At 38.5% G+C, this 16,011-nt stretch overlaps 1 protein-coding gene across 9 annotated transcripts in view; it reads right to left on the bottom strand.

The window, feature by feature from the left end:
- PTPN13 (protein tyrosine phosphatase non-receptor type 13) overlaps positions 1–15,000 on the bottom strand; it is a 221,198-nt gene extending 206,198 nt beyond the window's left edge. For 4 of the 9 annotated variants that reach the window (XM_040237277.1, XM_040237279.1, XM_040237283.1 and 1 more), the window contains exon 1: positions 14,521–15,000. Coding sequence is in view for 1 of the 9 variants with exons in the window: in XM_040237284.1 (XP_040093218.1) it covers positions 13,547–13,627 (81 nt within the window). In the remaining 8 variants the exon portion in view is untranslated. Of the gene's footprint in view, positions 1–13,546; positions 13,686–14,520 lie in introns of those variants that run through there. The other 5 variants (XM_040237276.1, XM_040237278.1, XM_040237282.1 and 2 more) reach the window with 2 other exon arrangements.
- Positions 15,001–16,011: the final 1,011 nt, after the last annotated feature.

Genomic DNA, 16,011 nt, shown 5'->3' with positions numbered 1-16,011 from the left:
AGTCCAAGGGACTCTCAAGAGTCTTCTCCAACACCACAGTTCAAAAGCATCAGTTCTTTGGTGCTCAGTTTTCTTCACAGTCCAACTCTCATATCCATACATGACCACTGGAAAAAATCAAAGCCTTGACTAGACAGACCTTTGTTGGCAAAGTAATGTCTCTGCTTTTCAATATGCTATCTAGGTTGTTAATGTTTAATCTGCCATTAATCCCATCCCTGTGTTTTTCATCTCAGACATTCTAGTTTTCATATTGAGAAGTTCAGTGTGTTCCTACTAACTTTTGCACATATGGAATACAGTTATAAAAACTATTTTAATGTACTTTTCTGCTATTCTAACCTCTGTGTCAATTCTAACCTCTGTGTGCAGTCTAATATATTTACTTTGTCATTACAGGTCATATTTTCCTGCTTCTTTACAAGCCTGGAAATTTTTGATTGAATGCCAAATATTGTGAATTTCATCTTGCTGGATACTGAATGTATTTATACATATTCTTGAGTCTTGCTTAGGGATGAAGTTAAATTACTTGAAAACTTGTAAATTTGATCCTTTCAGGTCTAACTTTTAAGATGTGTTAGTCTGGCCCAGAGCAATGAAGGTCTAGGGCTCGATTGGTGGGGTGCGTTCTTCTGTGTACCCTAACACCCTATGAACCCTGAGGTCTTCCAGTCTGGTTTGTGGGAACAGGCACTATTCCCAGCCCTGCCAGCATCCACAAGCACTGTTCCTTTTCTTCCTTCTGTGTGGCTCCTCTACAGTCCGTCAGTTTCCTCACATGCATGTGTTTAGAGTATTCAGCTGAGCACTCAAAGAGGCCCCTCTGCAGGGCCCTCTGCAGGAACCCTTCTGGGGTTCTCTCTGCTCTGTTCTCACCTTACTACGCTGTCCTGTTAACTCTGGTTGCCTTAGTCTCCCCAGACTTTAAGTGCTGAATTCAGGGTGTACACCATTTTCCACCTGGTTTCCCACCCTGCACCACAGCCTAGAAACTCAAGTTAGTAACCTGAGCAATCCAAAGGTTCACCTTAGTTCTCTCTCTCGTGGATATCACTGTCTTGCACTGCCTGATGTCCAGTGGCTTAAAAACAGTTGTTTCCAACATTTTCTTCGTTTTTTAGCTGGTGTGGACAGAATCTTGTCCCTGTTACTGCATCTTGGCTACAAGCAGAAGTCTTGCTGCTTTATTATGCTTGTTTCTCTGTACTGAGCCACTGTAAACGGCATCTCAGTTCAACCATCCCTCCTGATGGCTTGGGGTCAAATCTTTCATGGTTACGAGCCTGCCCCCCTAGATTGCCTCTGTGTGAGTCTTTTCACTGCCTGCCTTAAAGGCAGTCATTCTTCTGTTTAAAAAGCACATTTGAAAGAAACAGTACTAAGGCTATGGAATTTTAATGCTATAGTGAAGAATGTCTAGAAGTTTCTGCAGCTTAAGTCAGTCAGAGAATGATTTTCATTCTGCAGAGTTTCTATACGAAGGATTTCTTTCATAATTCTTGCAAATGAAAAGAACATTCATGGGAAGAGCATGAAGATACTGGATGTGCAGGCAGGCAAAAGGAAGAAGGACAGACTTTGAGAAAGAAAGGGATTGAGAACTCAATTTTTCTAAGAAACATCATAGAGCCAAGTCTCTGATGCATTTACACAGACATTGTCCTTGACACAGTTTAGAAAGCAGTCTTATTCTTTCCTTTCTTCTTACGCAAAAATCCAATGTTTATCTAACTAATATGCTAAAGTGAAATATTAATCAAGGCAGACAGCTGGAAGCATTATCATTATTATCCCTTAATAAATGTCAAAACAAAATATGGCAAGTTCATACAAGTGTAAGGTAGTTAAAAGAATCTAGGGCACAGGTGGCATACCGTGGCCCATGGGCTTTATTTGGCCTGCAGACTTAGGTTTCTCCTGGAGAGCAATGGCCCAGACTGTATTTTCCAAAGTGTGAAATTGTGCCAGTATTTATAAATTGGAAAATTTCACAAATTAGAGAAATGTCATATAAAAATCTTGGGAGAAAAAGAAGATGGGGCAGGACTCCAGGTGGGGAGCAGATGTCCATGTTACCTACAGTCTGAGCCCTTTCGTTCATCACAATATCTATCATTCATTACTGTCTTCCTCTCCCCCTCAACTATCTCTGACCTTTCTTGTCCCTACAGGTATGGAGGCTAGTGATACCTATAGAAGGGTATGTATAACATTATCCCAACAAATTAACTTATATTTTTTAACTTATAAAACAAATGTATAAAAGCATGGTGAATATGTTTTTTTTTAAAGGGGGAAGATAGGATTCTTAAAAAGATACAATAAAAAGCATATTTATTTTCTACCAATTTTAGGAAAGCTGTATGTGGAGTACGTTTTAAATCCCAAAATGAAGATAATTCAGATACAGCTTGCACTTATAAACTACAATCTACCCTATCTTTTGCCTATGTTTCAAACGGTACATATAAAAGACAGCATAATTAACGGTACATATAAAAGACAGCATAATTACAAAGAGCAATAACAATGTTATCAGAAAAGTACACTCTTACTTTTTCTACCAAGGCACTCTAAGCAGGTAATAAATTTGAACTTCAAGTATAAAGTAAAAGTCCATATACAGTCCATATATAGTCTTCGGTTTTCATGCATTAACCAAGAAAACCAGAAGAGTAAGTGAATTTCTATATACCAAACATTTCCATATACTAGGGTTTCTTTGTAACTCAATGCTCCATAAAAGAACCGAAATACATTTAAGTTGCCCTTCAACTGCAAAACAATCCAACTTCAGCTGTACCAAATATTTATCAACCTCAGTTAAAAGAAAATGTCCAACTTAACAAACAAAACAGTATATTAATGGTAAAACATTCAACTTTGCTTTTACTACTAATAGATTTCTAACTGGTAACAAAAGAATGGAGATGAACAGGTCAAAAATGTGAGACACGTTTGACTAATGAGGTAATTGGGGGCAGGGAGAAAATAAAAAAAATAAAAGTGAACCATTAAATATATAAAAAAGGAAGACTTTCTATAAATTATTTTCAAAAGCACAGAACTTTTTAGCATACTAAGAGGGTACACATAAAGCTTCCCATTAAGGAAAACTAAACCATTAGTTTGGTATATAATGTTTCCTTCTGGCTCTGATGACATTACTGAAAATGAAGGTTATAGCAAAGCACCCCAAGAGGGGACCTGGAGACAGGACTAGAAAGATGACTGACTTTCTAATGTTTGTACTTTTCAATCTTGTTCAATATGCATGTTTTGCCTACTCTGAAAAATAAGATACCTAAAAATAATAAAACACACTTTACCTGCTACTGTAATTAAAGCTTGTGAAGCAACAAAACTTTTCACTGAGTGAAGAACTGTATGATCATCTAACTATTTCCATGAGAATGCTATGAAATTCTTAAGTGGGAAAAAAAAAAGCTGTGAAAACAATTAAGGGAAAGGGTGAATAGAGATTTTATGTTTCAAAGAACTCCAGAATATAAATTTCACTTCTCCAAATAAAGCAAATGTCAATCAATTTATATTGCAAATGAATTTTAAAATTGTATGGTAAACTAAAATTTAGAAATTTTGGAGTTCTCTTATCTCCCTTCTACAGCACCACATACAAGGCATGCAAGCCTACTGAAAGAGTCAATTCAAAGGAGAAGAAAAGAAACTTTGTTAGCAGTCACCAAGAGTTTGGGGCTCTGTAAACACAGCTGTCAACCAAACCAAAGGACAATTTTTAAATGCACTAAGAATGGAATGGAGAGTGGGTCATAAACTATTCTTAATGATCGCACCTTAATAAGATCATTACTTCTAACCTTAAACTAAAAGTTACAAATGATTTTCACTATTAAAATTATCTAGTGAGTAGGTCAGGAAGATCCCTTGGAAGAGGAAATGGCAATTCACTCCAGTATTCTTGCCTGGAGAATCCCATGGACAGAGGAGCCTGGTGGGCTACAGTCCATGCGGTCACAAGAGTCGGACATGACTTAGCAACTTAACAACAACAAATGATACACCATGCTTGCTCCCAGATAATAACAGTGTCTCTAAGACAGATCAGTCTCTACCCAAGTGAATCGTTTGACTGAGCCACACTTTCTTAAAACTTGTACTGTATTGATTGTTTTGTAATATAATGGTTTCCTATCTTTGCTTTTTTTTAACCTAGATTTTAATTTTTTTGGTAGGAGCCATTTTCCTTTCCTTTTTTAGTATTTCTCAATGCTGTTGTTTAAGACACTAAGTCATGGCTGACTCTTTTGAGACTGTAGCCCACCAGGCTCCTCTGTCCATGGTATCTCCCAGGCAAGAATACTGAAGTGGGTTGCCACTTTCTTCTCCAGGGGTTTTTCCTAATCCAGGGATCAAACCTGTGTCTCCTGCACTGGCAAGGAGATTATTTACCACTAAGCCACTAGGGAAGCCCATTCCTCAATATACCAAAAATAATTCCAAACACAGAGTAGTCAGTCAAATGCTTTACAGCTGTACAATTAGTTAAGAAACAAAAGACCATTACAACAAAAATTTACATTCCTTGTAAAACATTTTAAATTGCTGCTATTTTAACTATTGTCAAATAATTCTGTGGGTATTTTTTCTACCAGTTTCCATAGTTTTCACATATTCAAGGGGACATGGCAGGTTTGCCCATTTTATTTCCCTTAAGATGTCAATCATTTTAGCTTTAAAGTGACCAATGTGTAGTAACTATGTCTAAAAAGATCTTACTCGGAATACATCTAATAACCAAAGCATAGTCAGTGACCTAATCAAAACATACTTCTGAGGCTAAAATCTGCATGGATAAAGAGATAAGCCATGCTTTTTTCTCAATATAATGAATCATATTTCTTAGTTTGCTATTTTGTCCAATATATACAGATGAAAAGGATGGTGAAAGGTAAAGAATTCTTATTAACTGAATCAATGGGCTGTGCCCAACCAATTTATATATGTAATGACTCAGGAATAAAGCTCATGGAACTTCCTGAGGTAGATATTATTTCCATTTTATATATCAGACAGATTGGATAAATCACTTATCCAAAATGACTCTAATTACTAAAAGATCTAAAATACATACCAAGGACTACCTAAATTTAAAATACATACCAAGGACTACCAAGGACTACTATACTATGCTTCCAAACTTGTTTGAATGTGAACAGCAAATTATGACACAGCCTAGATTTAGTTTTCACAAAAGCTAAACATTTAAGAATGAACATAAATATATTAATTTTGTCCCGTTAAAGGTTATCAGTAACTCAGTTTAATATTTCAATGGTAGGTTAAATAATAAAAATTGTGTGAATGATTCATATTTATTACAAGGAATTAAGTATCAAACCACACAAAGTATAAAATACTAAACAATCTCTGTGAACTAGCCTCCACAGACAGTAAATCCAGTTTTTAATTATTTTCTAGGTCAAGGCACTTTAATTAGCATAATAGATGTGTTAGCTATCAAGTGATAAGTCAGTAAAACCAAGTCCGGTATCCACCCCAAAACCTAGCATAGGGCCTGTAATTTATCCATACCTACTACACCAAATTCCATTAAGCTGGAAACAAATGGAGATCAGGTGTCAGGAAATCTGAAGAAAACAATAATTGAATCCCCAATATCTACTCTCTTCAGTTATCAGGTTGGGGACAGCCAAGTGCCCAGCAAAAAACAATTCCCAGCATCCCATGATGTACAGCATTGGGTAAGGAATTCAAGAAAAGTTTTTGAAAAGATCTGACTCAGCTGGCAGGTACACTCATCTTTTGTTATTTTTGCCATTTTCTCCATTTCTTCCATATTTTGTCTAACTAGAAGGACAACATTTTTAATAGAATGCTAGCAGCCATTTTGTCACCAAGAGGGCATCATGAAGATGAAAGCCATGTTATAAGGAGGTAGAGAAGAAAAAAAAGATGTCTGGGTTCATTGCTATTTCTCGAAACAGTTATCCAGCAGCTCTGGAGTACTATGCCAAGATTTTATGTTACAGAAAAAAAAAAAAAAAAAAATCCCAATCTTCTTTAGGCCCTGTTATACCAGGGTTCTGTACTAGCAACCCAATGCAATTTCTAATTAGAAGAAGCAAAACAATTCATTGCAGTGGTCTTGGATAGGGCAAGCACACAGAATATTTCCCAAATCAATTCCCCTGTTACAAGAGATGCATTACAAATTCTGCAGTTAAATTGTCAAAGAAATGAAAATGATAAACAGTTGACCATCTGTAACCACAGGTTCCACAACCACAGATTCAACCAACCTCAGATGGAAAATATTTTGGGGGAAAAACATTTCAGAAAGTTCCAGAAAGCAAAATTTGAATTTGCTGCATGCTGGCAACTAGTCACATAAGATTTATATAGTATTTACAATGATTTACACAGTACTTACATTGTATTAGATATGATAAGTAATTTAGAGATGATTTAGAGTATGTGGGAGGATTTGCATAGGTAATATGCAAATACTAAGCCATTTTACATAAGGGACTTGACTAGTCACAGCTTTTATATCCCTATGGGTCCTGGAATCAATCCCCTGGAGAACAGTAAGGGATAACTGTATATGTTATTATCTTGGAGATTCATAAGGTACATTAGAATATTAAAGGGTCTAAAAGTGCACACAGTAACAGGATAAATGTCCAGTAATACTTACTCAAGAATTTTACGTTATGTTACAAAATGCTTACTCCTAAGGGCATAACAACATGTTGTTCAGTCACTAAGTTGTGTCCAACTCTTTGTGACTCCACGGACTGCAGCAATATCTCTGTTTGTGTGACTGAACAGTTTACATATCTTGAGAGTGTTAACTTTCAAAATAGACACTTTGGGAGGATAGATACCTTTGGCTTCAAACAAAGTATTATCAGAGACATTTCTGGGACTCTCCTTTCTAATCATGTTTACAGTCTCATTTTAAAAATTGCCCCATTTACTTTATAATCATTTTCCAATTTAATTGAAATTAGTAAATCCTTCTTAATCATTCACCTTACTAGAATATGAATGTATTATTTAACTGAATCAAATCCGTTCTCAAAGAAGACATACGCCACATGTCACATGATCTAAAAAGTAACTCCAAAACAGGAGATGTAGGATTCTAAAAGTGAGTAGTTTACAGACTTTCATGGTGGTCCAGTGATTACAACTCTGTGCTTTCACTTGCACGGCCCAAGTTCAATCCCTGGTCAAGAAACTAAGATCTCACAAGCTACAAGGCATGGCAAAAATAAAAAGAGTAGTTTGAAGAGAATGACACTTATTTTCACAAGTTCCACGAAGCGTGTGAAAGTTAGGCACAGGTAACATATATCAAGTCGAAGTAATGAGCGGAAGAAACGGAAACACGTAACCCAGGGAAGAAGCAGGGCCATAAACGCTGAAACAAAAAAACACATTTAAGTTCATATATTACCTTTACTCAATGTTTAAAAAAAAAACTGTAAGAAGTAAAATGTATGTATATCAAAAATAATAATCTAATATTTATTAAATACCCATATGCATTAGCTGAGAACCCCATGGAGCCTGCTGCGCTGCAGGCCATGAGGGTGCCGAGTCGGACATGACTTAGTGACTGAACAACAACATGTATTAGGTACTGCTTTGTTGCTTTACATGTTTCAATGAATTAATCATTTAATCCTTACCACAAACCTATAAAAGAGGCTTAGCTATAATCCTTATTTTGTAGACGGAAAAAAAGCAAAAATTTGCACAAGGCCATAGAGCCTGTATATCAGAGTCAGAAACTAAAATCCAGGCAGCTTGGCTCCAGGGTCCATGGTCGACATTCTGTGCTATACTCTCTAAATCAAAGAGGAATGGTCAACACCATGCACAACTGCATCTAAAAACAACTTATGTCTATTCAAATCAGTACCCAGATGTTTGTAAGGTTTTCACATATCATTTTTATCTTCACAGCTCTTCTGTGTCAATATATCCTGTCAACAGGCTGGTTTACTTGCCATGATCTCAGATGATCAAATATATGTGGGCACAGACTATTCCACTTATCTGCTGCCTTGGAAATGTGATCTCTGTGTATCACCAGTGGCTAGCAGAGTGCCTGGCAGAGGCACTTACTGAACTTTATGTAGTGTACACTTACTGTACTCAATGTATACTTGCTGAATATAAAACAACTAAAGAGGGAGCAGGTCATCACAAAAGGTTATTACTCCAGATTCATCACTGTTGCTATTAGAAAAACACTCAACTGGCTTGGTCCATCAACAGTGATTCTTTAAAATCCCTTTAGGTGGAAAAATATCATCTATTTTTAAGTTAAACCTCAGGACCTCAATATAGCCTTAAAATACCTTTGAATTTAGACAAAGTCTTTAAGCACAAACAGAAAGATTTAGATGAATTATTTGTTAAAAAAATATAGCTCTGCTTTGTCTTTAGTTACACAAGTATATGTGATCACATTAATATATTTTCTTTTATTTAAAAACTGAAAATTTCCATTAAATTTTAATAATGGAAAACAGTACAGTCTAGATTTCTTTGTAAGTGCAAGAATTATATAACAATGAACACTGAAGTATGTGTTGACTTGAATTATAACTGAAATAGCAATACTGCCATGTATTAAGTAATAACATATCCTACTTATTATTTATTTTTATATACCTCAAAGCACTGCCAGAATGTCAAAGTTCTGATTGAACTCAACTGAATGGTATATAACCACAGAACAGTTTTAGACAGTTTACATTTGATAATCAAGCACTCGTAAATTATATTTATTATATATTTTAAATTTTTTATCAGTTTTTTAATGTAAAATGTTTTTATTTTTTTAAACTCAAGTATAGCTGATCAGTTTTTTTTTAAATAAAACATCTATTTCAGCTTTCATGAAGTACAGCTACAAGGATACATTTTAGCTTCTGTAAATTTTCATACACTAGCTAGAAAATTGATATACGTTACATCTGAATCATTGTCTGAAGTTCATTCCTTCACTTCTAGAAACTAGCCATAAGAGTAAAATCAAAATAGACGTAGACTCTGAAAAATGACTTTAATCAAAACTGCATTCAAATAATCCTATGAAATTACACCTCAAAGTCAAGAATATGAAAGACTCTGAGGGAATAAATTTATCATTCAAAATATTATGATAAGGGAAACTCCTGGGTCAAAATACTGATTATTTCTTCACTTCAACACTATATATTCCAGAGAGGTATTTGACTACACAAAGACCTAAAATAAATAATCCCTTAATAGTTTAAATGCTTATTTTAGAAATTACATTTTTCTAGAAAAAGTGTCTAAAACCCTAAGCCAATAAGGAAAACTGACTTTTTTTTTTTACGGTCGGAGGGCGGGGTCCGGTGTGCAGCTGAGATGAACTACGAGTGCAGTTTCCTCTAAGTTGAGCCTCAGTAGTTAACAAGTGACAAATACCACTAAAACTGATGACGTAGTGTTAGCTTTCAAACATCTCAAACTGCTTAGGAACCTCGTTTTTGTTAAAGGGGATGCTTTCTTGTGGGAAGAAAAAGTCTCTGGTGCATGTTCATGTTAAAAGTAAAGATGATTTTCTGTTGGAAAATTCAATCATATCATATGATAACAAACAGACTTCATTTGCAAAAGAAAAAAAAAGAGCCTCCTCCAGAAAGAAAAACCTTGAGTCAAATTCCAGCACTTAGGCTGAATTGATGAATTTCTCTGTTTCCTGAATCTGTTTAGATTCGGAACATACTGATATAAATGACAAACATAAGGACACTCAAGTTCCTCCTCTCAGTTAACTTGGAGAAAGAAAACCTCACAACTAGGTACAAGAAACCTAAGAAAGACGAAATATAAGCATCAAAAATGTGGTATTTCTCCTTAAAAAAACTATCAAAAATAATACTATATATACTTTCAATTATAAATCTGACAGAAACGACTCTAGACATCTCATTTCAAAGGAGAAACTGGAATATAAATTTAAAAATCTCTAGGTAATACAGAACTTTCTGTGATGACAGAAGTGTTCCATAGCCGAGCTGTTCGATACAGCAGCTACTGAGCCAAAAGTAGCTACTGAGTCCTTAAAATTTGGTTAGTGAGGGGAGGGAGTTTAGGATTAGCAGATGCAAACTATTATAGGATGGATAAACAACAAGAAATGATACTTTGTATTCGTGATAAACCATAATGGGAACAAAATGGAAAATATATATACAACTGAGTCACTCTGCTGTACAGCAGAAACTAAACACAACATTGTAAGTCAACTAAACCTCAATAAAATGGTTTAAAAAATTCTTCAGTGAAATAAGGAACTGAACTTTAAATGATACCTAATTAAATTAATTTAAATTTAACAACATGCGCAGCTTTAAGGAACAGGCGAGAAGTATTTATACCTTACATTCTGATTCAAATAGTAAAAAGCCTGTAGATGGGTATACACACAGAAGACGTAAGTTTATTTTCTTTAAATTCTTGTGATTTACGTAGAGGAAAGTACATAATATAACAATATTGCTGCTACATTTGTGAGAATCGAATTTTCTACGCTAACCTTCTAGAGAGGACTAGAATATTGGTTCACAAGTTGGCTCTACATTGTAATTTCTTAGGGAGCTTCCAAAAATATGTATGTCTGGGTCTTAACCCCAAAGATTCTAGTTTAACTGGTCTGAATTGAGTCCTGGGCATTAAGATTTTTAAAAGCCACCCAGGTGATTCTATCATGCAGTCAGAGTATCACTAAACTAGAAAGAAAATAAGAAACTGTTGATTAAGCACAGACGCAGTATACAACCAAAGACGTTTATTTGCTGGTGGCCAAGAGGGCCTTTCAGCAACCCAGATTCAAGTTCACCCTGAGGACAATGGTGAGTTACATGTTCTAAACATTCAGGAATAATTTGGGTGTACCATCGTAAGTTTCGCTGTTACTGAATGTTTTCAAATATGTAAAAGAGATTAAAAAAGGAGGAACTAAACTACTGTCAATTTGTACTTGCCACCTTTATATATACTATTAATTTCATTCTCAAAATACTATGAGAGGTAGGTATTATTAAATTACAGATGTGGAAAATAAAGATAAAGATGTTTCTAAGGATTTGGACACATTTTTCTCAAACAGTAAAGTCCACATTCTTTACACTACAGCAGAATTCTCTCTGAGGAAGTCTGTTTCAATAAAGTCTCATACTAGAATCAAAGAAAGAAAAATAAAGAAAAAGCAGGATTCAGTGGTGGAGCACAGACTAAGGTAAACATCCTTAAACAGGTGCTTAGACCAGTTCCTGTAGTTCCTAAGCAGACCCTGGGGGAAAAAACATGTGCATCTGTGGTTCAACTCTCCACCAGCCTCTGCACTAGACCATACAGGAGTTGCTGTCCTTCTGCCTTAAGAAGTTAAACAACTGGTCTCCTACTACCTCACAAGCTATTAGCTACTGTCATCCAGCCTTCGTACAGGCTGCGTAGTCACAGGGCTTGACACTAAACAGGAATAAGACAGGGGTTTTCATTTTGCCCCCTAGACTCACAGGATTACTGGAACTCTTCCTCATAGAGCAGTTTACAGACTAGTTTTTTTTTTTTTTCTTTTAACTTTTTATTTTGTATTGGAGTACAGCCGATTAACAATGTTGTGATAGTTTCAGGTGGAAAGCAAAGGGACTCAGCCATACAAATACATGTATCCATTCTCCCCCAAACTCCCCACCTATCCAGGCTGCCACACAACATTGAGCAGAACTCCCTGTGTTACACAGTAGAACCATGTTGGTTATCCATTTTAAATATAGCATGTGTACATGTCCATCCCAAACTCCCTAACCACCCCTTCCCCCATCCTTCCCCCTGCAACCTTTAAGTTCGTCCTCTAAGTCTGTCAATTACAGACCACAGTTTTGATGTGACATACCTACAAGTGAGTCTGTCATGGGATTTCCTGGGCAACAACAAACAAATTTACACTATGTAACTTTTAATTTAACTTAGACCATTTAATGTTCTATAATAATTTGCTCATTAAAAGCTTTTTAAATGCAGTTCCTGGGTTGTTCTTAAGTTTCAAATTAAGAAAAGCTGTCAGTGGAAACAACGGGAAAGAGCGCAAGATAAGAAAAGCTGTCAGTGGAAACAACGGGAAAGAGCGCAAGAGACCTTCACCCTTCCCCATCAGCACTAACTCTTCAGTCCTGAGACCAGATATCCTTTCTCCTTTTTCAGGACCCAGCCTTGCAAAGAGACATCAACTCAAATGAGTCACACTTGGTTACATCAGAGGCCTGACAGGAGAAAACCTTCAATTCACTCTAATTCATGGCACAGACTTCTCCCAAAGCATATTCCAAAATAAGAAAATGTTGACAGGCGTTAACTCCTAGATGTACAGACTTGAGGTATAACAGTGTTTCCTTCTGATTTCAATTGGTATTAATTACAATTTAGTTGCACCACAAAAAAGTGTTTTGTAGTTTATTTGAAAATTACAAACTCTTGTCAAAAAGGAAGCAGCAGCAGAGGCTTATCCCCAGTAATCCCTTCTCTAGGAAGTCTGGCCTGGGCAATAAGATGAGCTGAAAAAATACATACTCAACTGATACGGAAGAAATTACAATGTTCCTCATCCCATCCTTGACCTACTAAAGTAGAATAAAGCAAGGATTTGACCTGTTCTTCTTAATTAAAAAAAAAACAAAAACATAAATTCCATTCAAGACTGATATCTATCATTTACTAAAAACAACTGATTAGCTAATTTTCACATTCACTTTTCATTTGAGGTATGCCTCCAGAAAAAATAATGTAGGTTTTAAAACTTTTGATCCCATCATAGTATCTAAGTCCATCCTTGCAATTGACACTGGTTTTTATGGTTTGTGTATGTGTGTTACTTGTGACATGAAAAGCTATCTATAAATATTTTTAAATGCTGGTAATCACTTTCCTAAAAATAAGTGGGCTTCTCATCCAAGTAAAAGTTTTGGTGGAACAAATGTTAATCCAAGACAAACGACATAAGAGCTAAAAAATAAGTTCTTGTAAAAGTGAAACACACTACAAATTAGTTCCTTTTCTTAACAACTAACCTATATGTTTTTTCTATTTAATTCCTGCTTCCATTCTGCCATCTCCCCCACACATACTCCCACAAAGCCGCTAGAACATCAAAGTTAGAACACAAAGTTATTATGAAAAAGGTAAACTAAACCTAAAACTGGATCATAAAGCAGTCTATTCGCTTCTGTACGAATTTACTGAATCAATACATACAAGAACTTACTGATGCTGATGATAACAACACAAAAAAATAATCTGTATCATAGCACAACACAAGCGAGCAATGAGCATGAAGCAAGTTTTCACGTTGATCCTGCCAACCCAGTCATCAAGAATTTGGGAAAATACCAAGGCTTGTTTCAAAATACAACAACTTCTTTCCTCCCCCCGTCCCCCCAATCCTTTAGTAACCTCTGTAGATCTAAATTTTAAAATCATTTTAGTTAGTTACCTGCGCGCCCGTCAACCCACAGATCAGGTGTCCTACATTTTGTTTAGGTCCCCGCCTTGAAAACAAACCCGATTGCCCCATTTTCTGAGAGGTAAACTCAGCTCCAGGAAGCTCCCTATGAAGTCACCGCGTTTGTTGTTTCAAAGATGCAATTAAACGAAAATGACACAGGCTGTCGAACAGATGAGCTGCCCAAGTGCGTGGAGGAGTCTATCATCTCTGGGTAAGGCCAACGAAAACTGTATTGCTGTAAATCTATTTTAGTGGTAATATTTCTCCCAGTTCGTCCTTCCCCAATATACTTACAATATAGGGAAATTAAACTTCGTGAAAACTTTCTTGCCTCTACCAAACTTTAGCTTTCCAGCTTTCAGTACTACAGCATCTTGCAATGAGCAAAGGCGGGGGCGGGGAGAGGGGTGGTTAACTCCAGAACGCGGAGAGCAATAAAAGAGCTTGCATCAGGCAGTGTCCGTCCCTCTGCACTCTGTTCCCCACCACCCCACCCCCTCTTCTTCGAACCCTCACATATACACATTCTTCTGGGCGGCCTCTAACCACACCATGTCCACAATCATTTACAGAAATGAGAAACAGACTCCGGGAGCCCTTCCCACAGCACGCACAGAGCTGGAGTAGCACGATGCGGGTAAGGTCACTCTCGATTGCCCCACAATCTCTGTACTCATCCCCTCTGGGGTTTAATTCCTAAGGATCCGACTTTCCTCCGCCGAGAAGGCGGATCTACCTAATTCACAATCAGACAGCATCTCATCCTTCCTACCCACCCCGCCACCCCACCCCCACCCTAACACACCACCAAAGAAAAGTTCCTTCCACCAGGGCCGTAGAGAGGTTGATTTTGAGAAGCTGGAGCCAAAAAAAAAAAAAAAAATCAGAGAGAGGAAGGAATAGAGAGCGCGGCGCACTTTGTTTGGCACTTTGCGCCCGCCCAGGACAGCGCACGTCCTTACCCGCTCGTCCCGAGACGCGGTCCGGCTACTGGCGCGCGGGGCAAGGGCAGCGGGGACTCGGCGTCCAGGCGGGCCGCGGGCAGCCGCCGCGGGCGCCGAGAGCCACCACCTCCTCTCCCCCAAGCGGCTGCGGGCGTGGGCCGAAGAAGCTGGAGAAGGAGCCTGGGAAGAGGGAGAAGAGAAGCATCTCCTCCTCCTCCACGCCTCCGAAACACTGTCCGGCGGCGACCCCGGCCGACCGCCAGACGCTGGAGCGCTAGCGCACCCTCGGCTGCCCCGCGCGCCTCCAAGCGCTTCCCCAAACCCTCCGGAGCGGGGCCGCTCAACTCCGGCCGCCGGCTCCGAGCGCTGCCGAGATACGCCTGAGGCAGACCGGGAAGCCGAGGAGCGCTGCTCGCCCGCCACGACGGTCTCTCGGGGCGGTAATCCCGGTGTGTCACCCTTGCCGAGCCGCGGCTGCCGGAGCTCCCGGCTCCTCTCGGGCTCCACCTCTGGCGCTCGCCCGGCTCCGCCCCAGTCCCTGTCAATCAACCCTCTTCGGACTTCTGGAGCCCCGCGGATCTCCGACCCCGCCGTCCCCTCGACCTCATTGGCCCGACGGCTCCTCAGCCCCGCCCCCTCCCTAGAGACGAGGTCGCCGGGGAGACCGGCGCCCAGGTTCCTATGACAACCGGTGCCTTGGGCCTGGCTTTTCGCGAACTTCTGGCTTGCCAGAAGCTCAGGTTGGTGGCCCCGCGGGAAAAGTTACTAGCCCCTCCGGGGTGGACTCCTAATTTCAGACCAAGTTGAAAATGCCGCCGACCGCCCCCACACTTCCCACTTCGGAAACAGAACTTTATGGCCCTGGGGAATGCGAGTGAGAATGGAAAAATGTCCTGCTCTTCCTCTGCGAATCTAAATAAACCCCTCCCCCCTCCTTTGACTTCCCTTGTCTTGAGCCTTGTTTCCATATTCTCACCGGGCGGATTGGGTTTTGAAAGGGTGAGGAGAAGAATTCGAGAAAGAGCGGGGCTGTGCCAGTTCCCTGCAGCAATATTGCAACTTGGAAATGGCGGGGTCGACGAAAACAGCTCGGTGAGTTTTCCCATAGTTGTAAAGTGATCTTCAGAGATGCTGTGGAACACTTGGTCAACCCCAGATGCCTTCAGGAAAACTCACATTCTCATTTTTTTGAAAATAATAATAATAATAATAAAGTATGTAAAATCTTGTTATTTTCCTTCTGAAGCTCACATAATCCTAAAGTTAAAAAAAAATGAAGTAAAAAGTTTGGCATAATGCAATAGAATAAAGACATCCATTTTTCTATAGAACTACATATTACAGCTTGGTAAAAGTATGTCCTAGCAGCTGTGACCCTCCAGAAAGCTAAAAAATTCGGGTGTCCACAATTTAACCAGGAAGTCTTACTGAATTCATGAGCAAAGGATATCTCATCATTTGAGTTTCAAAAGTTTGGGTTTACTCTCAGAAGTATAAGGTAAACCTGGT

Source organism: Oryx dammah, unplaced genomic scaffold, assembly GCF_014754425.2.
Source record: "Oryx dammah isolate SB20612 unplaced genomic scaffold, SCBI_Odam_1.1 HiC_scaffold_3, whole genome shotgun sequence".
Classification (NCBI taxonomy): Eukaryota; Metazoa; Chordata; class Mammalia; order Artiodactyla; family Bovidae; genus Oryx; species Oryx dammah.
Note: the sequence above shows the minus strand (reverse complement) of the source record. Positions and strands in the feature narration are given on the sequence as shown.